Source organism: Nannospalax galili, unplaced genomic scaffold (assembly GCF_000622305.1).
Source record: "Nannospalax galili isolate Female #2095 unplaced genomic scaffold, S.galili_v1.0 scaffold832, whole genome shotgun sequence".
Taxonomy (NCBI): Eukaryota; Metazoa; Chordata; class Mammalia; order Rodentia; family Spalacidae; genus Nannospalax; species Nannospalax galili.
In genome coordinates, this window is record NW_008331828.1 from 194,558 (window position 1) to 221,249 (window position 26,692).

The 26,692-nt window shown below is 36.9% G+C and overlaps 1 protein-coding gene across 1 annotated transcript in view; it reads right to left on the reverse strand.

The window, feature by feature from the left end:
- The window catches only part of LOC103728946 (zinc finger protein OZF-like), a 42,348-nt gene extending 21,690 nt beyond the window's left edge, over positions 1-20,658 (reverse strand). The window contains 2 exon segments of the mRNA XM_029560543.1: positions 19,929-20,108; positions 20,332-20,658. Coding sequence (XP_029416403.1) covers positions 19,929-20,108; positions 20,332-20,658 — 507 coding nt within the window.
- Between the last annotated feature and the right edge of the window lie 6,034 nt (positions 20,659-26,692).

The window sequence follows — 26,692 nt, forward strand, 5'->3', positions numbered from 1 at the left end:
ACGGTTGCCCACAGTTGGCTAACCGAGTTAGGCAGAGACTAAGACTATCACGGGCTGGCATTACCCATGTGGCTGCCCTTAATCATGATGCATTTTTAGCCAAAGATGGGTAAGATGTCCCATGACAAGTACTCCTAAGACAGGATATGCACATGGCCAGGTGCATGATCCAATGACGGGCAAGGCTTGATCAGAGGTGACACAACCTAAGACAGGCAAAATTACATAAGATTAAAGGAAGGAGACAGCCATCTCTCCTCAGGGAGCCACCTATGAGGTGGGTAACCCATGAAATAAAGTCAGTTCGGCCTTAAAATAAAAATAAAAAGGGGGATATGTGGGGACCTAAAGGCCCCACCTTGCATAGGTCCAAAGGGAAGTTACTGGGGGCACGGCCTGGCTTGATTTGAAAGTCTGAAGAATACTTCCACACTGCTGAGGAGTGCATGATTAGCATGTGACCATCCTTAAGATATGCCCTCGGGGAGGGGGAGTTCCAGCTGCTTTTATAAACTTTGTAACACCTGCAATAAATGAGTCCCTGCCTGACTAGACTCCCCATTGGGTCTGAGTGTCCCTGGGTAATGGGGGTGGCATGGGCTGGCGAACAGCGTGCTAACTCATACCCAATCATCACCTCCCCGGGGGTTGCTGGTTCGAACCCCTGGCACACACAGACACACACACACACACACACACACACACACACTCCAAGCACTCGGGAAGCAGTTCAAGTCCAGGCTGCTCTACAGGTCTACATACTGAGTTCCAGGCCAGGATGTAGATCATTGCAGGGCAGATGGGGCTACAGAGAGACCCTGTCTCAAAAAGATAAAAACAAAACAAAACAATAATCATTCTGAAACTCCTTATAGGAACAATACAGGACCTAGTGTGGAGTCACTCACTTTCCCTAAGCATGCTGAGTGGCTGAATGGCAGAAACAGGAGATGGGTCAAGTACTGAATGGGAAGAGTCATGTGGGACATTTTCAGTGTTCTGTGTAGTCTGTATCTTTTTTTTCTGATCTTTTTGAGACAGGGTCTCTCTGTAGCCCCATCTGCCCTGCAACGATCTACATAGGTTGTCCTCGATTTCACATAGATCTGCCTGCCTCTGCTTCCCTAGTGCTGGGAATAAAGGCATGCACCAACATACCTGTGAATTTCTTGTCTTAACAATGACTGACAATGAATAACTGAAGAGCCTATAAAAACCCATTAGTTGTAACAGTATCAGTGTAATCAACTATATGTAAAATTTTCTAAGAAAATTATAAAAAATACAGCTTTTTAAAGTTAACAGGAATAGGAATTGTTCAATTAAAAGAAAACCCTGTGATTTTACTATTCCATTTGAGTGCCTGAAATGGTTGAATACATTGGAATGAATTTTTCCCCCCTTCATCAAACACTAACTCTTGTTATTTTCCAAGGAGAAAGTACATCAAAAACTAAGGTCATCTCTCTCTTTTTTTGGTCTTTTTGAGACAGGGTATCCCTGTAGCCCCAGCTCTCCTGAAACTCACCAGGTAGACGAGGCTGGCCTCAAACTCAGAGAGATCTGACTGCCACTGCCTCCAAAGAGCTGGGATTAAAGGTATGCACCACCACTTCCTGCAACTAAGATACTCTCTGTTTTTATCTTATTTCAAATTTGAAACTGAATATTATCTATTTTCTCTCATTTCATGATACAGTCCATTGTGGATTGTTTTCATCTAATCTACAACTGAGAAAAATTATTCATATGATCAATATTAAACTTTGGCTCCAACTTTAGAGGTTTCAGTCCAGTATCCATGGGGCTCAGAAACTAACAGACAATGGCAAAACTGAACCATGAGATGGAAGGTCATGGCATAAGAAATCTAATCTCAAGGAAAACAAGATTTAGAGAAGGAAGGTGCCCGAACAAAACAGATCCTCCAAACCACAGCTCTGTGAACTGTGTCCTATCTGTGAAGAATACTGAAGTCAGAAAGATTATGAGTGAACAAGCACATGAGCAGCATGAGGAAGCATGGATCCCAAAGAAGCCTAGACTGACTCACAGGCACAGAGCAGGAGGATGCACAAATTTCCCCAATCAAAGAACACATGAAAAACTGGACAGGACACTAGAATAAGTCCTAAATATTATACAGTATCAATGTTTCACAATCTCTTTTCAGACCAAACTGGAAAACAGACATCAATAGTAGGTAGAAAACAGAGAATCCCAAATTGCCATGTAGACAGATATATTTAACACATTCTTATTTAAAATGGGAAAAGAATATAGAATGTCATGCTATGTAAATATTTTACATGATGCTCATGAAAGTCTTACAATCACTTTCAAATGAAATACATTAGTAGTTGTAAAACAATGAAAAAATCACAAAGAGTAAAGAGGACACAAACACTTTCAAAGGAAAACAAAATGAAAGGCACAAAATTTACTAATTACAGGATATGTTAAACATTTGACTCTCTAGGCCTTAATATATATCACAGAATGCATGAAATCTGTTGGGGGTTATCTGGGGGGAGCAGATAAAATCTGGTGAGGGGTACATGGGTGCAGATAGGGTAGGGGGTATAAAGATGATTAAGATTTTTTCTTTATGAAGTGAAAAAGAATTCAATAAAAAACACACACTGAAAAAATGTAGTACGGGAAGAACTCACAGGAAGAAAACCAGCTATTAGCTTACCTTGGCAAGATATGTGACATGGGAGATAAGGAAAAATTAAATAATTAAATCAAGTGATGTTTGCGTACTTGTAATTTCCACATAATCCAAATGCAATAAAAGAAGTCATTTGACATGTACCACAGGTAAAATCTTGAAGAAACTGCTATAAATTAAATTATCAGAATCTCCTTGCAGTGAAACAGTGTAGCAAAACCATTTCACTTTATCTCTAGTTACTTGGGTCCTCTCCTCTGGGCCCTTCCTTCATCCACTCAAACCTACCTGGTTGGCTACAGTCTCCCCTCTCTTCACATTCCAGGGCTCTTTGCTTTGCTCCAGACAGGAGACCAGAACAGGCTTACACACAGCAAGTCCTGTGTATGAGAAAGAGGCAACGAGGCAACTGATGCTTGCTGGACTCCTTAGAAAGCACTAGATTTATAATGCAACACTGTGCTCCACTGAAAATATTCAGAAAAGAGCAGACTCTCCAAATGATTTCCCAATTTTTATTTTCTGACAGACTCATTAGAATACATGGGAAATTTTTCAGTTTTCATACGGTGAGTTCTGTCACTGATTCACAATTCAGCTATGGAAATGAAACTTTAAGGTTCCAGCTACAGTACCATGCACCAATGGGTGGCTGAAGTTAACACCAAAAATATTGAAAACAGATAAGTCCTCTATCAAGTGGAAATGGAACAAAATGGTAAAATATAAACATGTTCTTCATGATGCCCAGACACTTCCATGAAATAATTTTTAAAGAATCCAAGGCTTAAACCTAACATATGCACAAAGTAGACTATGATCTGTCCAAGGTAGCAGAGTAGTAAAAAATTCTCCAACACAATTCTCCTCACCTACAGACACCAGATTGCTATAGTTCTCCAACATTAACTCCCTGTACAAAGTCCTCTGAGCAGAGTCTAGGTATTCCCACTCCTCCTGGGTGAAGTCTATGGACACATCCTTGAATGTCAATGGATGCTAAAATGGAAAATTACAGACTATGTGCACTTAAATGGGGTAGTGGACCCAAGAAAGAAAGAGATAATTAACAAATGACTTCTGAATTAGATGAGAAACCTGAATTATTCAAAAGGATATTTCTTAATTGAATAAATGCCTATAATCTACTTGCTGACTCTGTGCAAAAAAGAATGGAATCAAATCCTCCAAACTTTTGTGAAGATTATAATGTTAAGGAGCATAGCACATAAATTAAGCCCTCAACATAGGAATACCACTTTACTCCTATATTTATAGCATAGAAGATCAGTTGTATATATTTATCTGATATAAAGTCACACTGATTTATAAGTCTGCTTCATAAATTCGAATGTTTGTAACCATGCAGTGTAATCCCAGCTAAAACACAGACTTTCACCTTAACACAATCTGTGGCTGGGCCTGACTTATCCCAATCCTAACGAGCTTTGCAGTGAGGCCAGTGCCCAGGAGCAAAAGACACCTTCTCCCACAGCACTGAGTAGAACTTAGCAGAAGATAGAAAAGTATGTGTGTCTCCCTCCCCAGCAAGAAGACACAATCCTTATAAATTAAATAATATACCCTGCAGGTAATGTAAAAATTACAGAAACATCAGTGCATAATTACTCTAATAATACTTTTATAGTGATTTCTAATTTTATCCTCGTTTGCCTACCAAAAATTTACCTAGAAGGAACACACTGGGAGACTTATGTAGCACAATAAAGAGGATTTGAGAACTGGGCTCCTCACTGAAGAGTAACGAAAACATGAAGACAAGATCGAACACAGGCTGAACAATGTTGATGCTGCTTACAGAAATTCTCCCCAAATCATGCAGACAACTACATGTGTGTAACATTTGATAAAGAGAGCACTTATCTGAGGTTCAATGAACCAGTAAGGGAGGCAGTGATGTCCCTGCGTGTGAAGTAGAAATACCAGCAGAGAGAAAGGCTGGCTTCAGAATCTCCACCTGGAAAACTCAGTATTTAGCAAACATATGAAAAAGGCTTTCTTTCTCCAAAGAAAGGAAGAAAACTAACAGTGATGAAAGGAGATATTCTGCATTAAATGTCATATTTCATGTGTTTCATTCTGTAAACTACCAGAAGAAAACTGATTCCTAACAAATTAAAATCAATGATGTCAAGGTCTGGTATTTGCTGCAGAGCAGTTTAACCAAGGGAATCAACTACCTGGAGACAAAAGAATACAGGTGTCAACAAACCCAGTAGCGCATTCCATCAGCCCTGTGATGTTGGTGGGATTAAATATTGAGCAAAGTAATACAATATCCACATAAAATAAAACAAAATTGTCAGTTTTATGTATAGTTCAAACAACACTACAGTGGCATAAGAGGACTGAAGTCCATCCTCCTTAGGACCTGAAGATGGACATATTTGAATTTTCACCTATCATCTCAATGGAGGACAAAATGGAGAAGTAGATATGCTACATAGGTGATACATATGAAAAGAGTTAACGCGGCCTAGGCATGGTAGTGCAAGCCTTTATTCCCAGGACTCCAGAAGAAGAGGCATGAGGATCTCTGTGAGAGTCAAGCTAGCCTGGTCTACATAGCTAGTTTCTGGATGAGCAAAGGTTACAAGTTCAAACTACCAAACATTTAGAGAAAGAAAATGTACAGGTCCAGGCCCTTGAATGTATTTACCTGGAAAGAAGCCATCTCTATCTTCCTTCTGTGGGTTTCCAATAGGGCACTACATAAACAGTCTTCTCTTTCTTTCCAGAAACTTCCTTTCAGTTCACTGAAAATCCACTTCACCTGCCAATATAACAAGAGGAAGAAGCACAACAGAAAACAAAACAGGCCGTTATACTGTCTGCTGTCACAGTAGATGCACAGGAAGAAACCTCAACATAGAGATGACAATAGAATTTTGGGCTTTCCTGTTTTCATGTGGCCCACCCTGGCTACAAGATCAAGAATTTCTACTACATTCATGGGAATACAGGTGCCTCACCTCATTACCTAAACAAGGCAGAAACACGGTTTTCTTCCTTTGGAATAGAGGCTAAACTAAGCTTTCCTTCAGAAGCACTGGTAGCTGATGCCCAGCCTCAGTCTCTTCTGCCTGCAACTGTTAAGTGAAACAGCACTGATGTTTCTACTTAGCTTCACAGACAGAATCTGTGGGGGAGGCACAAGTGAGTGTTTTTCTTTTAAAGGCTAAATATCAGGAGTAGGTCACTATGAATTTTAAAAGTCTATTCTTGGGGCTGGAGAGATGGCTCAGAAGTGAAGAATACTGGCTGCTCTTCCAAAGGACTAGTTTCAATTTGCAACACACACGGTAGTAACAACTGTACTGAACACCTGTTCCAGGGGTTCCCACACTGTCTTCCGGTCTCCACAGATATTGCTCATATGGTGGCACTTACATACACACCAGAACAACACTGTTACACATGAAATAAAAATAAATAAGAATAAAAACAAAAACATTATTGTCTGATGATACCATACTTTACGTATTTCAGACATTTCCTTGATTTTTTGTTATACATATGTTGTGGATATTGATGTAGTAGTCATTAATATATGCTTTCTGTGGTGGTTTGAATGAAAATCTCCCCCATAGGCTCCAAGTGTTTGGACACTTTGTCCCCAGATGATGGTGCTGTTTTGGGAGGTTTTAGAAGGTGTGGCTATCTGGGAGGAAGCATGTCACTGGGGGTGGGCTTGCAGAGTTCTTAAGCCTTGCCAGATCTGCAGTTGCCCTCTTGATTTCTGTGTCTGCATGATGATGTGAGAGCTTAGCTTCTCCTGCTCCTGTTCCAGCCACCTCCAGCCACCATGTCTCCCTGCCATGATGGACTGTAATTCCCCTGGAACCATAAGCTCAAATAAACTCTTCCTTCTGTAAATTACTTGCGTCAGTGTTTCTATCACAGCAACAGAAAAGTGACTAATACAGTAATTGGTACCAGAGAGTGGGCTGTTGACTGTGAAGAATCTGACCATGTGGGGGTTTTGGAAAAATGTGGAAGACTTTGGAAATTTGGGCTAGAAAAGTGGTTGATTGCTGTAAGGGGAGCTTAACAGGCCATTCTAGTAGGAGCCTGGAAGAAAGTAGTGCTGGGAAGAGTGTAGTTCCAGAGAGAAATAAGGACTTAAGCAGCACTTGGGATCTTTTGGCAAAGAGTCTGGCAGGAGTCTGTCCTCAACCTAAAGGCTTGCCTGAGGCTAAGTTGAAAAGCCATGGGCTAATTTCTCTGGTGGAAGGAATTTCAAGACAGCCTAATGTAGAAATGGTGGCGTGGCTATTAATGATGAATATTATACAGATTTACAGTGAAAAAGAGCAGATGGGCCAGAAAGAAATACAGAATGTACAGTTTGGATTGAAAAAGAGCACTAGGAAGACTAATGATGGAGCCCTGGCATGTGATGGAGAAGATCCCATTGATAAGGAAATCAAAGTGATTAAGGAGATTAAAGTGATTAAGGAGGGGCCTAGACAGTCAAACTTAAACAATGGAGAGAGTGCTTCCAGGGAAAGATCACACCCAGTTAGGAAAATGCTGCAGGGCCACTGAAGAGAAAAGCTTCTAAAATGGATAAAGCAGGCTGGAGTCCATCCCAAACTTGCAGTCAAACTTGGCAATGTGAAGCAGGGATTCCCCTGCTTATATAAGACCCTGATAAGCCATTTTGTGAAGCTGTGAAGGTGAAGCCTGGTTGGCAATGGAGACACCAAGAAGTTTGTGATGCCAGAGCTGTGAGGCATTTGCCAAGAAGACCTGCGCACAGGGAGTGGTACCAGCACAAGAGAGAGATGCATGTTGCATTCAGCAAAGCTAGAGAGGCTGAGCCATCTAAGCCCTTTGGAAGTAAAGTCCCAGAAGTTGGACATGGACCTACTGGAATTGGTGCTTGCCCTACTGGTTTTTGGTCCTATTTTGGTCCGATATTTCCTTACTATGCCTCCATTCCTCCCTTTTGGAATGGTAACGTGTATTCAGTTCCACCATATGTTGGAATATGTAATTTGTCTTTTAATTTTATAGAGGCTTACAGTTAAGATATTTACCTGTGGACTGTGGACGTTTGAATAGTATTGAGACTGATAATGACTATGGGAACTTTTAAAGTTGGATTAAATGCATTTTGCATTTTATATGATCATGAGCCTATGGGGGCCAGGGGGTGGGATGTGGTGGTTTAAATGAAAATGTCCCCCATAGGCTCCAAGTGTTTGGACATTTTGTCTCCAGGCAATGGTGCCATTTTTGGGAGGTCTTAGAAGGTGTGGCTATCCTGGAGGAAGCATGTCACTGGGGGTGGGCTTACAGAGCCACCTCCAGCCACCCTGCCTCCCTGCTATGATGGACTATAATTCCCCTGGAACCATAAGCTCAAATAAACTCTTCCTTCCATAAATTGCTTGGGTCAGTGTTTCTATCACAGCAACAGAAAAGTGACTAATACACTTCCCTATGGTGAGTGTATCCCAATTGATATTTTCTAACTATTTTATATATAAAATGCAACTTGGATTATTTTATTTACCTTGTTGTGGCATAGAACAGTACAACTCAGTTAAGTCATGACACCATGACACTGTTTCTGTTATTTACTACCCACACTCCCCATTCACTGGAAACTGCTATTCTATCCTCAATATCTATCATCTATCTTTTCTTTTTCTATTTCTCTTATGACTGAGATCATGTAGTGCTAGTGTTTCAACTCCCTTTAGCTGATACAGTGTCCACCAGATCATCCTGTTCTCAAGTATGAGAAGATTCCACTCTTTTCTATGATGGAATTGTGGTGTATTCTTCAGGAATATCACATTTCAGTACATCTTTCATTTGTCAATGTAAATTTCAGTAGATTCCCTATTATTCAAATAGTGCTGCCATGACTAGTGAGCACATATAACTCTAGCCCGTACTGAATTTACTTCCTTTGAGTATCTATTGAGGATTTGGTGATAGGAGCCACAGTTGAGAGAACACCTGTGGGTTGTTTTTAAGCATCTGTTTTACCTCACTTAGTATAGCCATTTCTCTGCAAATTCCTTGATTTCCTTTTTTTTTTTTACACAAAGTAGAACTGTATTGTATAAATGTAGAAAAATTACAGGATCTACTCAGAGGCTGAGGGATATTTAGGTTGTGCAACTGAATTTCAGAGAGAATACAATAGAAAGTTTTTTTTAAATGTTCTGGTTAATCATGCACTTAACTGAGACATTAAATGTGTCTCTTCTAATGATTTGGGAGGACTTTGGTTGAAATTAAGATTCTCACATTCTTAAAATTTCATGGGTAATATTGAAGGAGCAGTCACTTTATAAAAATTGGGCTTATAAGGCAGTGTTCAGTCTCAAAACTACCTTGTGACATGACTTCCAGTATATACATTTTAATTGGAGAATTCATGAAGTGGTAAATTTTGTTAATTTAATAGTCAATTTCAAAAATATATGTAAAGAATAAAATATCACACTATACTTCCCAAATACATATAGTTCTTCTTTGTCAAATATTAATGTTCAGGGGCGGGAGAGATGGCTCAGAGGTTAAAAGCACTGGCTGCTCATACAGTGGACTTAAGTCCCAGCACCCACATGGCAGCTAACAGCTATCTGTAATTCCATTCCAGGGGATCCAATTCCCTCTTCTGACCTCAGTGGGTATTGCAAACATGAGTGCACTTATATGATGGCAGGCAATACACTCATATACTTAAAATAAAAGTAATAATAAGACATTTCTTAAAAATTAATATTAAAAAGTAGAATTAGATAATATTATATTTTAATTTATAGACATGTCTTTACTCCATGTCTTACAAATGTAACTTATAATAAATGATGATATTTTGTTTCTACACTAACAAAGAGTGCAGCAGTGTGTCCCTCAGGACCACCTACCACTTCAGTGTCTTTCAGGACATCACCATCACCCCCAGGACCCCAGGTGATCACAGCTTAATGCACAAGACACCAAGTACTCTAGCACCTTTGTATGCCTGTGCTTTGTGGTCCATGATTTGAATCTTTAGAAAGTACCTAGATTTCTAAACAGTAGTGCATGCCATAGATAAAGAGAGAACATAACTGGGATTTCTACAAATGTCTTTTCAATTGTAATGTTCTATCAGAACACTGATATTTACAGAGTTCTCAGGTTGCATAACTAGTGTTCCACCTCTAATTATAGCTCATCTGAAATTCCAGGTTGGAAATGGAATTTTATGATTGCATGACAATATTATATGGTATAACATTTCTGAATTTATCATGGAACAAAAATGAAAGAAGCATAACCCCTCTCAAAAGACAAACATAAATGCAGACAAAGTTACATTAGGTTTTTTTTCTCCTGTGAGAATTTCACTTTATGAGATGTGAGGCCCATTCACAAAAAGTTAACACACACACACACACACACACACACACACACACACACACACACAAGAAAAAAATTATGTAAAAAAAAATATTTCCCCAAAAAAAAAAAAAAAAAGACAGCTGTAATTCTCCAGCTTTAAGTCTCTGTGCAAAGCCCTCTGAACAGATCTAGGCATTCTCTCTCCTGTTAGAAGTCCACAGCCATGTCACTGAATGTCAACACACCTCAGAGTGAAGAATAACAGTTGACCACATGTCCACAGGCAGATTGCATTCCTTGAATCAAGGAAACCAAAGACACTGAGAGGCATTCTGATGTAGGGAGTGATCATAACGATTCTGAAGATGCTTTTTGACACTTTCATATTCTCTAATATGTTTTCTAAATGTGGACATACAGGGCACGCTATCCTAGTATTCAGCATGCATACTATGGTTTTTTTTTGTTGTTGTTGTTTGTTTTGTTTTCTTCAGACAGGGTCTTTCTGCAGCTTCAGCTAGCCTGGAACTCACCAAGTAGACCAGGCCTTGAACTCACAGAGATATACCTGCCTGTGCCTCCAGAGTGCTGGGATTAAAGGCATGTGTCCCCATGCTTGGCACATACCAGGCTTTTATGGACTACAGGATCAAAAATTAAGACCACAACATAACAATACCCATTTTAATGCTGGATTTATATCATAAATTATATATTTCAGAAGGACCATTAATGGTGAATTGAAAGTTTGTTTCTTAAGTGTCAATGACTGCAACTATAACTGTGGATGTTTGCTAAAATATATGTTCTGATTCAATAAAATCTAGACTCATTCGTTGAGTGACTAATTCTAACAAGCTCTCTATGTTCCCATGTCCATTCATCACTGACTTAGACACAGAAAAGTAAAACATGTCAATCAGAATGTAGGAATGAATTTACATTGGAAGAGCTTTGTTTTTTCCAAAAGAGCAGTGGGAGGAACAATTGATTTGAAGTAATTCCTGTACACGTAAGATCACTGTACCATATTTGCACATTAATTTAAATAGTGTATGTGATTTTTTTTTATGAGACTATTTGGGAAACCATGAAATTGCTGATAAAAATCAGGATTCATCTTAGTTCAAATAGGCTAACATCTACCTTTAATATTCTAAATTTAAGAGGGTACACAGGCCAACATACCCAAATGCTTACAACTGAGTTTGAGACCTGCGATCATTGCTGTAAAGTAAGCATAAATAATGTTTAATTCCCAGGTGAGTTTCAGGGACCTGCCTCTGCTCCCAGCCCCCAACTCTGATTGCAGTGTCCAGGGCGACACAGGATCACATGACCAGGAGTCTTTCCCATGACCTCAGTTTCAGTCCACCCTCTCCTCCACCTTGAAGGTCCCTCCTGGACTCGCCTCTCATCCACTCTGCACCAATGGTTGTGTGTGGTTCTGGTGACTTTGGTGAACTTTCGCATCCTTCTGAGACCGGGTCTCCCTAGGACTCAGTGGAGTTTTAAAGGCCCCAAGGCCTCCAGGGTCGCACAGATTTGGAGCCTCTCCACCACTGCTCTGGTCCCGCCCACTCCAACCCAACTTCTTGTTGCCTCACACTTCAGGCTCCCCCCATGCCACACCCTTCTCAAATTACTTTGAATTTTCTCCATCTACATTCTTTGGGTCACTCATCTGACCCAGGTGACTGTTCCTGACCCACTCAGACCCAGCCCCTGGCACAGGCCTCTAGATCCCAACCAAGTGGCTCCAGCTGTCATTCTAGCCCTGGACTCAGTACACAGCCTCTTTACAGAGATTCTGTGGGCTTAGACCACACCCGGACCTAGTAAGACAGCCTACACCCCTACTTACATCCCCAGCCTGGTTCTGTCCTCTTCAGAGACCTCCCAAAGAAACCCATTCTGAAACCTCACCTTGGAATTCCATCCTCCTACACTAAGAAAACCTCATGAAAAAGAAACAGACTAAATACAGATTCCCAGAACCCATTCCCCAAATAGTAAAAATATGATAAATCAAGAAAATATGACCACCCACCTCAAGGAACAGAAAAATTCCAAATGTTCCCCAAAGGAGTAAGTTGGTCTCTAAGGTACTGTTCTCAAAAAGAACACATAAATATGAACAAGCAATTCAAAGCATATTGCTATGAAAATTACCCTGATACTACCTGGACAGGGGACAAAAAAATCAAACAATGCTCAAGAACTTAAGGAAGTTTACCTTTGGCTACACCCTGGCTAACGTGTTCCAGAAATATTGAGGCACTGACCAGAAATACAAACAGGTTTTTATAGGATTTCTCACATCAATACTTGGCAGTAATCTTCTCATGGATTTCAGACTTCCAGCACCAAAGTATAGGTGCCCCTTAGGTTATTGTAGGAAATTTAAATAACATTTCTACAAAAGCAGGTATTTTGGGCAAGTGTGGGTGCTGGGATTTGAAGTCACATCTTCTGCAAGTACAGCCAGTGCTCTTAACAACTGAGCCACCTCTCCAGCCCCTATTATTACTGTTTTGTGAAGGCCTTTTGAGTCTAATTTGTGTTCCCCAAATGTTCTTGGGTGCAGGTCTATCACCAACAGCCTTGCCAACTTTCACATTATTATCTGTCATGTATAACTGCTTGGTATATTTTGAGTAAAAGGTAAAAAAAATTCCTTCATATATTTTTCTTTATAAAATGAATCTTCCACATGATAAATACTGATATCAAAATAATTAAATTCACTCAAATTATTTTGCTAAGGTATGAATATTTGTGGCCAAATATCCTTAATTTTTTTTTTAAATTCATCCCTAACATGTTATCAGTATGTATGGCTTTATGTGATATGAATAAGTCAGGAGGTTCCACAATCAAGAACGTAATTAACTATTTTTAAGGGAATTGGAAAGCATGTCCTTGCCATTTCAGCCATGTGTGAATGGAACAAATAAGTACTAGGAAACTCAAAAGACAGGGAATTTACTGCTGACTTTATCTGGCACTTTCCAGACTCTAGGCCTGAGACCATAACCCAGTCTACTGTTATATCAGACTCAACAGATTCTTGTATTCATTGCTCTTTTTAAGGAATTTTAGCTCCATTGATCTGCCAGGTTTGATATTTTTTTTCCTGTATCAACTTGTGTCACAGATCAGCCATCCTCATTTGTTTGGTTTACTTTGGCAAATCTCATCTGTGTATGTATTTCTGAAATTTGTTCAATACTTACACAGCTCTAATTCCTCACAACTGTATTTTAAAAAGGTGAAATTAGTAAGTTACATCAATATTAAGAACTCTAAAATCAATGTATCATTTCACTTTTGCAGAGATTATATTTAACCGTGTGTGCATACATATGAACATATATATGTCATTAGCAAAAATGGGGACAATGGTAGTATCTGGAGTAATGTGAGGCAGAGGAGTGTGATGGTGTAAATAGGAAAGTACAGTTAAATATATATGAAATATCCTGATCATAATATTTGGGTGCTTACAAGAAGGAATTGAAATAGAATATCTGCATACCCTGATTTTTTTCATAGACAAGATGAAAACTAAATGCAGTGATATCAGGAACTGGAATGGAAAATACTGTGATAGACATATGACTCTAGTAAGCTCTGTGCGCCTAGGTACTGACAGTGAAACTGAATACCTACACACGAGATGCATATTATACTTCACTGCCAACAATATTGCTTCTGAGAGCAAAATCTGCTCTTGAATGTGTGTCAGTTACCACAACTGAGTTCTTGGTTGACTAGACTCCCTGTTGCGTCTGATTGTTCCCGGTGCTGGGGGAGACAGGGGATGACGAACGGTGTGCTTACTCATCCCCAGTCATCCTTGGGCGGGGTTCGCAGGCTCGAACCCCCTGCAATACCCAGTGTTGTATATTGGCAATTTTCTAAGGATCTAACATTCTGACTTAATTTACCAGAACACTGAATCTGATTCAAGGTATGTCAGTGACATGGTCAGAGTAATGAATTCATAAAACATGAATGGACACTGCAAACCACTCAAGAGAAACTTCAATGATAAAAAATTGAAAACCTAGACATATAAATGCAGAGATGGTATAGTGGCATAATGCCCAAGGAGCTGGGGGTGAAAGGAAGAATGAAAAACTATAGAAAGTTAGGAACTGAAACAATCAAAACTGAATGTGTAGCCCTGGAAAAATAAATAATTTTCATGATATCCCTTAAAAATTATAACTTAAAAAAATTAAATTTTATTTCACATATGAGAATATTGAGTGTGTCTTTAAAAGAATGTTTACATTAGTGTGTTCTGTATGTAGTAGTTCATATTTTCAAGCTCAATCATAAGAACTGTTCCACTACATGAAGTCATTTAAACCCACATATATTGTCAAGGAGCTTTGTAATTTTCTAATGAAAATATGTACTATTTCTCCCATGTATAATATGCAAGTAAACCACATAAGAACAGCATAGGGGTAGGCAAAAACATTGAGATATGTGATATTTTAGGTACTGTGCAGAATCAGAATAAGGGCCTCGAACTCTAGGCATCTAGCACTAAAATCAGAGCGTGAGGTATGGAACATTTGAGATGGTATTCCATCGACAGTAGACCAAACAATTCACTTTTCATCATTTCCAATGTTTTGTTGTCAAGTAAGACATGAATCTTTGGTATGGGTGCAAAAAAGGACTCCCAGAGTCTCATGTGTTCAATATCCATGCTGTGGACATCAGGATTCAGAAAAGGATTTGTGGAAAGATGATTGGATCACAAGGGATGTAACCATGACTTCATGGCTCCTCCTTTAAGCCATGATTGGAGGAAGTAGGTCACTGATGTACAACACTGAAGCACATAATTTGTTTCTGCCTTTGGAAAGACCTTCTTTATTTCTGTCTCAATCTTGTTCCTCCTTCTCTCCCTTTCCTTCAGGATGAGAGCTCTCCTATGTGGTACATGGTTACCAGGATTCCACATTTGTTTCTCCGTAAGCCATATCATATAGAAACAAATATATATGGATAAAAAACATTGGAACAGTGAGAAAAAGAGCCTCTTTGCTTTACTTCATATTTCAGGTATTTCATCACAGCAGAGAAATTTCACTCACACAAAACCTTTGTGAATTCATGTCTGTGATCATGTTTTATTATATGTTTTAGAAAGCACATATACCTGCAAGCATGCCTTTTTGTTATCTGATTCCTAAGCTCTATCCAAAGTCTCCCATATTTGCTTTCAATGTAAAGGGAAATCCCAACCATGTGGTCATTTGTGCCACAAAATGGTGGTGCGGTAGGTGCAAAAAAAAAAATAGTGACTTTTTAAACATATCAGTACTCATAAATTAGGATTCCAATGATATTTCCAGGTAATTTTCACAATATTTATCATAATATTTCTAATACAACATACAATCTCTAATAAAAAGGTCATGTAAATTATTTGATAAATCCCCAAGGAACAGATCGCTGGAAAAAAAAACAGTTCACTGATTTACCCAAATTTGAAAGGATATCCTGTATTAGCCTTCACTTATCAGCTGAAGTAAAGTATGAGAGTTCCTATTTGGAGAACATAATATTTTTATACAATTTCCATATTACATCATTAAACATATGCTTTACTTATTAAAAAAATCAACTTATATTCATTTTTGACAGTTTTAAAATGAATTCAATAGAATCATATCAAAACACAAATTAAGAGAAATAAAGAAACAGGATTTGTTTAAATTAATAGAAAATTTGGATGCCATTACACACCATTTCCAAAGAACAACACTAAAATTCTAATATATTGATGATGAACATGCAAATGTATAACATTTTGCAAATTATCTTTCTCTTTTCTGTCTTCATTTAGTTTTTGTACATAAATTGTATTAACCAATTGCAACAGTACCTACTAAAATATTTATCCACAATTCAATGAACTTGCCATGCATTCATCTCATTAGTGGTCAAATCAGAATATACTTCATTTCAGGTATTTAGCATTGAATGTTTTGACTTAGCAGAGGAATGAAGACCATCACTCCTATTTTACACTGAAGGACGTTCTTAGTGCTACTCAATAAAAAAATGCAAAACAACGATTTGATGTCATCCGTGAAATTGGGATGAGGAATTAACAATTAATAGAGCAACTGATACTAATGATGCCTTGAGAATGAACCATGTATTCAACTCTCTTGAAGCAAATATTACAACCAATTGTCACATGATCCCTTGAAAGCAAAACAGATTGAATTTATTCCCATATTAAACTAACAAATAATGTAGTCTTCAGAAAGATACAGTATTGGGAATAAAACTAAGTTTCATGTAGATATGATTCTACCTGCCCATATCAATATACATTTTTGAATAAATATAATGATGTACAATAATCTCTTACAAAGTAGCTCATTTCTTTTTCATCATTAATAATTTGGCTTGGCACAGAATGTCTTCAATATTTATCATAATCTGCCATTTTCAAAGACCTAGGCTAATGTAAGAGGACAGTGCAACATTAAATTCACAGATCTTGTATGATTTTTAAATTTTTCTCTAATAGTTACTATGTTTTACCACATCATGTAATACTGCAAACATCTAAGCATTGTGTATATTCAGAATTAAATTAATGTACTTGGTAGATTAGGCTCCTCCCTGAGCCATTAGAAATGATTGGTTTCTAATACTCATGATTCTCCTTTCCTTAACTATAGTAGAAATTTGCCAAACAATACATCACACTAAAATGCATTCTTACAGGCAGGGCATGGTGGTGCATGCCTTTAATCCCAGCACTTAGGAGGCAGACTCAGGTGGCCTTCTATGGCAATATGGCCAGCCTGTATTACATAGATAGTTCTAGGCCAGTTGGGGCTTCACGGAGACCCTGTCTCAAAAAGACCAAAAGAAAACAAGAACAAAATAAACCAAAAGGCAATATTTGCTATAAATTTCATAATAATCTTTATAAATCAGAAAATATGAATTTAGCTTAGGGTCAAACTAGCCTACAGAGCCAATCCTTCAAAATGCTCCATTTTTGGGATACAAATGTTTCTAAACAAAAGTCATGTCTATCAAAATATCATATACCAGCACATGGAATTATAGAAATAATTGATATTCATTTATATATATAATACTCTAGTATATTATGAACACTGTACAGTGTCCTGGACTTTTTATTACCGATTTTCCATGGTTAAAAAGATTTGATATTTGGATATTGTTCCCCCTTTCTTGTATAAATTAAGAGACTTCTACTTCATACTCTATGATTTTTCAAGTTGCATATATGAATGAATATTTTCACATATTTGGGTACTACTTACAGAATACATGGTTACTCCTTAATACTTATGTGTTTTATTCACCCTGTGTGTTCTTTGATAGTCAATAAAGAGATATCAATCATGGAATTTGGGGATGCTCCTGATCACTATGAAATTCCCCATGCTTCCTAAGACAGGAGTCATTATTAAAGGGTGGCAGACATTTTTTTTTTTAAGTATTAGTGTCTCTCTAACATAAGGATTCTGTGATATTCCACAAGATTAAAAGGAAAAGCAAAGACTTCCTCACATTTTTATTTCAGTTTATCCCAAATGCGAACTGTTTTTTATTAAATTAGAATAAATTTTTATTAGCGATTTAAAATTTTTGTATTAAATTCGGTTTTTCTTCAATATACTATGGAGTTTTGTAATATATAAAAATAAATGTGTCACCTTTCCCATACTTTTAAACATATCCCTCTAGTACAAATTGTTTTCTAAGATTGAGCGCAAAGGGTTTACCACATTCTGCACATATAAGTTGCCTTTGCATTAGGAAGTTTTGATAACTGCTACCATTTCACATATGATTAAAGGAATTTCCAAATCATATATATGTGTATTTTATATATATATATATCTGCCTCTCTTTATTATAAATACGTTAGTGTCTCTAAGAGTTGCTAGACCAATAAAGGATGACTCATACCTTTTTTTATTTGTAGGGTTTCTCTTCAGTATGAATTCTCTGATGTTCCCCATGTCCTGAGTTTGCAGTAAAGTTTCTTTCTGGTATGAATTCTATAATATTTCTTAAGACTTGAACTCTCAATAAAGGACCAGCCACATTCATCATATTTCTAGGGTTTCTATCCCATATGCATTAGCTGATATAATCTAAATATTGACATATGAGTAAATATCTTGTCATATTTTTCACATTGTATGGTTTCTCCCCAGCATGTATTTATTGATGTACTCTAAGAATGGATTTTTTTTTAATTAAAGGACTTGTCACATACTGCACATTTGTAGGGTTTTTTCTCCAGTATGAATTCTGTAATGGTTCCTAAGTGTTGAGCTCTCTGTAAAGGACTTGTCACATTCTTCACATTTCTAGGGGTTCTCTCAGGTATGTATTCACTAATGTAATCTAAGTCTTGCTATTTTCTTGAATGACTTGTCACATTCTTCACATTTGTAGGGTTTCTCCCCAATATGACTTCACTGATGTAATCTTAATGCTGATATTTGCCTAAAGGGCTTGTCACATTTTTCACAACTGTAGAGTTTGTTTCGAGTATGTATTCACTGATGTAATTGAAAATTTGACAGTCATGTAAAGGACTTATCATATTTTTCACATTTGTAGGGCTTCTCTCCAGTATGTTTTCACTGATGTATTCTAAGTCAATATTTCCTTAAAGGATTTTTTGCATTTGTATAACATCCCCCAAAACTTGAACAGTGGGTCAAACTTCTTGATTCATGGTGTCAGTAATTAAACTCCCTCTCCTCACCTGATTTTTGCTGTTGTTCCCTGATTATTTCCTTAACAATATAATGGAGGAACACAAGGAAGGACGTGATCCCCTTGGCAATGGAGTAGTGATTAAAGAAAGACATCCTCTCCCACTATAAATTTCAGGGAGGATCTGCTTATTCTCTCTCATTCTTTTTACTTAATCTGTGTTGATGGGGTCCAGAGTAAAATCTCCTTCAGACAAGCAAAATGGACAATGTCCACATTTAAAATTTGACAAATTCTATTTTAGGAGGTTTCCTACAGTTTTGAATTTCCAATATATATGATACAGGGATAATAAGATGCTGTATATTTATAGATTCCCCAGTATGGACTCAGTGAATACTTTTAGCAGAATAATTGAAGGTTTTATTGCATACTTCATGCTTTTAAGTTTCTTCTCAGTTTGGATTGATTTAAAGATTTTACAAGGCTGTGTTACATTTGTAGGACTTTTCTTCAGTATAAATTTGGGAGTGTTTTCTTAGTTTTAAACATTCATTAAAGTCTTTCACAAATTACTTAGGTTCATAACATTTCATTCTAGTATTGATTCTGCTTTGATTTGTAAGGGCATTACATAAGCTGAAGAAATTGTCATGAATTTTAAAATCTGATCAAAGTTTTTCACTCTGTGTGAAGGATTTCTCACATTGCTTGTATTTCTGTTTACTCTCCTTATGTTAAGGTTCAGATAGCCCTGCCCCCTCACCAACAGGGTCTCAAGGACTTCTCAAGCTCCTGAGAAAAGTGAACTGAGCTGATAAGCACCTTGGTTCTTTGAAATCAAGAGAAGCAGACTTTTCTTCATTGTTTGGCCAACACAGCAGGCTTCCCTTTTAACCTCTAGTCCCACTCCACTTCCCCCCACCCAACTTTAAAAAATATATTATCTTCCCACCTTCTGCAGGAAGCAGAAGCCTCCCCCTTATAAGGTTCCAGATTACGACCTGGGGCAGACATTTTCCCTGCCCAGAAGGGAATCTGTCTCATGTGTTCCTTTACTAATAAACTCTTCTTTCTCCTGATCAACCCTATTCATCATATGGCTACTTTTTATCGATCACCTTACATTTGTAAGGATTTCCCCAGTGTGGATTCTGTAATGCCTTTTCATGGCTGACAGCCACTTAAAGGATTTGTCACACTCTTTCCATTTGTAGGGTTTCTTTCCAGAATGAGTTCTCTGATGTGATTTAAGATTTGCGCTTTTGGAAAAGGATTTATTATATTCGTTACATCTGTAACCTTTCTAACATGGATTTTGTGATGGTCTTTAATTTTTGCAGCCAACTTAAAGGACTTGCCACTCTCTTGTCATTTGTAGAGTTTCTCTCCACTATGAATTATCTGATGTCTTCTAAAAGTTGACACAAAGGTGAAAGATTTGTCACAGTCATTGCACTGATAAGAGTTCTCTCCAACATGGATCTTTTGATGCTTTTTAATACCCAACAATTACTTAAAGGACTTGCCATACTCTTCGCATTTTTAAGGTTTCTCTTCAGTATGAATGTTTTTATGTGACTTAAGATTTGACAACCAAAGGTTTTGTCACATTCCTTACATTGGTATGGTTTCAATCCATTATGAATTCTCCAATGTGACTTAATATATGAACATGAGACAAAGGATTTGTCACATTCCTTACATGTGTAAGGTCTCTCTAGTATGAATTTTCTGATGTTTTCTGAGACGAGCAAAAAGTAAAGCGTTTGGCACATTTCATGACATTTGTAAGGCTTCTCACCAGTGTGGATTTTGTAATGGTATCTAAGGTAGAACAAATGATGAAAGGACATTCTACATTCTGTATTTGTGAAGTTTCTCTCCATAAACATTTTTGTAATGGCTTTTAAATATTGAGAAATGATGAATGGAATTGTCACATTCTTTAAATTCATAGAATTTCTCTCCAGTATGAGTTTTCCGATGTTCATCAGGGTTTGAGCATTTTTCACATTTCTTATATTTATGTTGCTTCTCTTCACTAAGGATGCTTTGTTGGACCACTTTGTAAGTAGAGGCAAAAGATGTATCACTTTCTTTACATTCATCTTTCTTTCTAGATTTGATTCTAAGATTGACTAATATTGGAAAAGAAATTTAAAGATTCATCACAGTCTTTATATTTGCAAAGTTCTTTTCCAGTGTGCAATCTATTATGTTCCTTTAGGTTCAATGGTGCAACTGAGGCATTTCTGTATTTAGCACATCTGAATTTGTCAGAGTTTTCAGTCATTATGTATTTTATCAAATGTACATTGGGAAAACAAATGAAATATTTGTCCAAGGACATTACATTTATAAGACTTCTTATCAATATTCAGAAGCTGTTGGAAAATATCCTGTGAACACTGATCCAAGACTTTCTGGACTTTCTTCTTTTTATCACATGTGCAAAGTTTCTCTACAAAATGAATTCAATTAGAATCAATAGGGCTTAATCCATCAATAAACAGAATCCATAATGCATTTTCTTATGTGTTCTCTGAGATAAGTACACTGTTAATTAATTATAATAGAGATGCCATTCATTTTATCATTCACCACAACTGTGTAAATTCTCACAAAACCTACCATCTTAAGGATTTGTAACAGCCTTCTCGTTCCCATGTAAATTGTGCAGTTCAGCACAACATGGAAATGATATTTGATGAAACAATCCTGGACCAAGGAAAAAGGAATTCTAATTCAATATATTTAGAATTTCATTCCCTTATAAATCTTTTTTTCAGAAATGACAAAGGACAGTATAATCTAGTATTACATAAAAAATACACTTTTTTTTTGGAAATGAACATCACTGTTCAGAGTATTCAAATTTCATTTAAGAGTAAAGTCTTGTTAAAAACTTTATGAGATCTTTGCTTAATGATACATGAGACTATTAAAAACATGAATGTAAATTAAGTAATTTGATGATCATGAAATACTTTATATTATTTGAGGCAGGAACATTGTGGGAAATGCTGCACACTGCTGATTTCTAAACCTATATTGTCTGAACTATATGAACTTACCACTATATTTTTTGTCTTTCCATAAAGGGAAATCAATTACACAGTTTTCATGGGTTCCTGACATTATTTTCTGTAATATGCTTTGTTCATTCTCCCATTGGAAAAGGGGTTGGCTGTAATCAGAAGATAAATCTGCAAGAAAGGAAATTGAAGATTTACTCAATTTCATGGGCTCAGGTAAGATATCATAAATGATATATAATAGTATATTAAATTGACATCATTAGGAAAGAGACAACATAGATAACTTTGTGTCTTCAGGCCAAAATAAAGTATTTAAACTGAAACAAAATTTACCAAACTTTATTCTCTGAGGTGTATAAATGAGTTATGATTTTGAATTTATACAGAAGACCCCTACAGCAAAATTACACTTATAAAGAATTAAATATTTTTTCCGTATTTGTGAAACAAACAAACAAACAAACAAACAAAAAGCCTTCTTCTTAGCAAACAGGATAGATAGTGATGGAGAGACTCAGAGACAAGGTCCAGTGTGTTACAAAGCTACCAAATACTGAGTCTCATATCTACATAAAGAGGGAACTCCAATTAAGTGGGTGATCAAATCAAAATGGAGATCAGGAAAACTAAACCTATTTATGAGAGATGTTTATTGAAGCAAAAGAAAATCTTCATCACTGTTTGTCAAACAAGCAGAGGACTAGTTGTCAAAAAACAAAAATTATCTGTGCAAGCTAGGCATGGTGATGCATGCCTTTAGTCCCAGCACTCATGAAGCAGAGGCAGGAGGATCTCTGTGAGTTCAAGGCCAGCCTGGTCTATATAGAGAGTTCCAGGCCAGCTGGAGGTACAAGGAGACCCAATCTCAAAAACACAAAGAAAAAAATCTGTGCAAAGAAATGGAAATAATTACAAGAATTAAAGAGGAGGCAGACAGTAATTTAATTTTTAAAAGACATTGTCTCCCTGTATAGCCCATGCTGGCCTGGAATATATTGTATAGACCACTGTGACCTTGAATTCATAAATATACCCCTGTCTTGCCTTTGCCAGGAATAAAAGCTTGAGCCACAATGTCCAGGACTCAGGCAAACCTAAATTTGTTCTAATACATAATTCATCCTTGATAAATTCATTGGCAGCTCTTGATGACGTAAAGAAATGAAAAGCAGAATAAACCAATAACTCAAAACATTAAACACAAATAATAATCCCTTATCACATGAGCAATGAGTGGAAGAAAACATTCTCAAAGGAGAATTACTCACCAAAAATATAATACAGAAATGTGCTACATTTGGAATCATAAAGAAATCCAAATCTAAGTGGCACTGAGATTCCAACACTTTGTAGGTAGAAGGTCAATTCAGTAGGTAACAAATACAAGCGAACTCCAGAAACAACAGAGTCAGAAGAAGAATGAAGACTCCCTGTTGGGGGGGAGTCCAGTTTCTTGAAGCCACAATGTAAATCAGCATGGACTTCATAAAATCATGTGAAAATGATACAGCACAATCTCAAATATAGCTTCTGTATGGAATTATTTTATAACAAATTGAAATAGACAATTTTAATATTCTGGTGGCTTTTACAATCACAGTGGTACAAAAAATGTCAAGCACATACTGAAAAGAAATTTATAAGGGATGAAAATACATTATAAATATAAATACGTGTATTTATTAATATAACAGAGAAAAACTAACAAAATGGTAATAGTGTGTTCTTTTCTTTCAGTGATCAATTACATTATTAAAGGACAATATTCCCTAAGAAAAAGGCACAAATATGCTTCCAGAATATAAAAAAAGAAAAAGAAGATTACACTGCATACTCTTTACAAAGAATTCACATCAATGGGCATGGTGGCACACACCTTTAATCCAATCACATGGGAAACAGAGGCAGGCAGATCTTACTGAGTTCAAGGCCAGTCTGTTCTACATATCAGGTTCAGGGCCAGCTGGGGATACAGGGTGAACATGTGTGGAAAAAGACAATAATAAATAAATAAATAAATAAGTAAGTAAATAAGTAAATAAATAATAGAATTCACATCAACTCTAAGGACAAAAATATTTAAGAATGTAGGCATTTTAAAAAGGTACCTCTTGAATATGTACAGTAAGAAGGAACTGGGGTGAACATAACTGGGAATTCAAGGAAAAGTTATTGAAATTAAAATAAAGAATATTTACATGCTAAAATAATCTAATAATAGCTTCCAAATACATGAAGCAATAATTGAAATGATTGGAAGAAGAAAATGCATGAGACTAGAATATGTCAGTCTTCATTGGATGATGTAGACAGAATATTAATAAACATCACATAAGACATGACATAAGAAACCCCTGCTATCCCTAACAGCCTTACAGAGAGTCATTCATATATCAGTTAAAGGAATCGGTCTTGTCAAAATTCAAGAAACACCTGGTGGATTGTGTCTTACTACTTGTATGATTCTTAGAAATTAAATATAGTCACCTAAAGATTCTCTTTTATGATAAAACTTGAAAGCAGACAGCCAACAGAAGAATCCAGGGGTGAGTAGTGGAAATTGGCAGACTGTTGGCATGACCTTATTCAAAGACTGGAAAATAATACAAAGGAGTTTCATACTCTGAAAACATTCTAATAATGCCCTTAAATTCTACCATTTTTTGGTCAGAAATAGCAAAAGTAATTCTATTAAAATGTAAAATCTCCAGAAATCACAAACATTTAAAAATCCTGAGGGAAGTCAATCCAGAAGCAACATATCTAATAGCATAATAAAATTATAGTAATGGAAAGCTTTACTATTTGTTTGAAGACAGATCATTGGAGATATTAATGGTATCAGGACATAATTCCACATTGGCATAGTTAAAATTTCATTTGCATATCTGTATTAATGCTAACATTATTCCAGTGCAGTAAGGGACAAAGTCTTCTAACATTTACAATGGGACATTTCTTGAGAGGACACTATGGTAGGTCAAATTCTCAAGAATTGTTTCTAGTGAAACAGAGCACATCAACGCCATTTCTAGATCTTCCTTTCTTTTTGAGTTGAACTTCTCCCTTTGGATCTGCCACACTCACTCAAACCCACTTTGTTGTTTGGCTGCTGTCTTCACTTTCTTAACATTCCAGGGTATTTTGATTCTTCCAGACACCTGGCCAAGTCTGAATTCAACACAATTATACCTGTGTATTTGTAAGTGGTACAGGACAGGAAATATAGAGATGGCTCAGCAGTTACGAGCACTGGCTGCTTTTGCAGAAGACCCAGGCTCAATTCCCAGCATCTACATGGTAGCTAATAACCATCCATAACTCCAGTTCCAGGGTCTCTGACACCATCTTCTGACATCTATGGGCTTTCCCCAACAGGGGTGCACTTACATACATGCAGGCAATACACTCATACACATAAAATAAAAATAATAAATAAAATATTTTTTTAAAAGAGCCAGGCATGCTGGCACAAGCCTTTCATCACAGGAGTCAGAGGCCAGAGGCAGGCAGATCTCTGTGAGTTCAAGGCCAGCATGGTCTACAGAGTATCAGGCCAGCTGGGGATACAAGGAGACCCTGTCTCAGAAAAAGTTTTTTCTTAAAAAAAGTGGTGCAGGATAAGTGCTGGACTCACTGAAAAGGACATGTAGTACTGTGCTCAGTAAAGAGACAACATAACTGAAGAATGTAAAAGTCACTTCAATTGTTATTTGCTTACAGAACTTCAAAAATATTTGGAGGGAATTTTCTCTACATATATTGAGTTCTTTTAATATAGCTATGTTAAATCAAGGATGAAAATAGAACTGTAATTTATGCTTGGCAATATTATTTGCTACCAAGTTAGTGTATTTATCATGGGACAAAAATGAAGGAGGCTCAATACACCTAAATAGGGAAACATAAGACAAAACAAAACAGTATGAAAAATTTCCTTTCTACTATGAGAATTTCCTAATTTCCTATACTTTCTAACATAGTTCCACACAGAGTTTGCAACCTGCAAAGCTGGATCAAAGAAAGAATGAATAAGGAATTCTGGAAGAAAGATATTCTCACCCATTGAGACAAGGTTACTGTAATTCTCCAATATCACATCAATGTACGAAGCCTTCTGAGCAGAATCCAGGCCTTCCCACTCCTCCTGAGAGAACTACACAGCCACATCCCTGAATGTCACCACAGCCTTAAATAAAAAAGTCACTTTTACCATGTGCTGCTGGGCACAGTGCTTTCCTTAACACATGGAGATGTAAGGGAATTGGGGAAATTTTCTGATGTGTAATCTCAATTATGGAGAAAGATGTTTTCCAGTGCAGTCACATTCTGTACTATATTTTGTTTTCTAAAGGTTTTTGAAATTATATTTATTTTTATGTGTCTGAGTGTTCTTTCTGCATGGATATAAGTGCACCCTTGTCATGCAATGCCTGCTGAGGCCAAAAAACTTGTCAGATTCCCTGGAACTGGAGCTACAGATAGTTATTAGCCACCATCTCGGTGTTGGGAACCAAACTCAGGTTCCCTGCAAGAGAAGCCAAAATGCTTAACACTGAGTCATTTCTCTATTCACCTCTATCATGCATGTTCTAACTCTGTGGAAACAAGATGAAATGATAGTCTCATAATCATAACATATAATATATTAGAGTATAAGATATAAATTCAGCATCTGAATATAGTAATCTACATGTGCTGAGTTTGCATCACGTGGGGTCATAACATATGTGGAAAATTAATGAGGAGCAATATTGTGCTTTCAAATACTAATGTCATTAACTGGAAATCAACTAAAATATTAATTATGAATAATCTGATCTATTGTTAGGCTTTACAAGAATATATT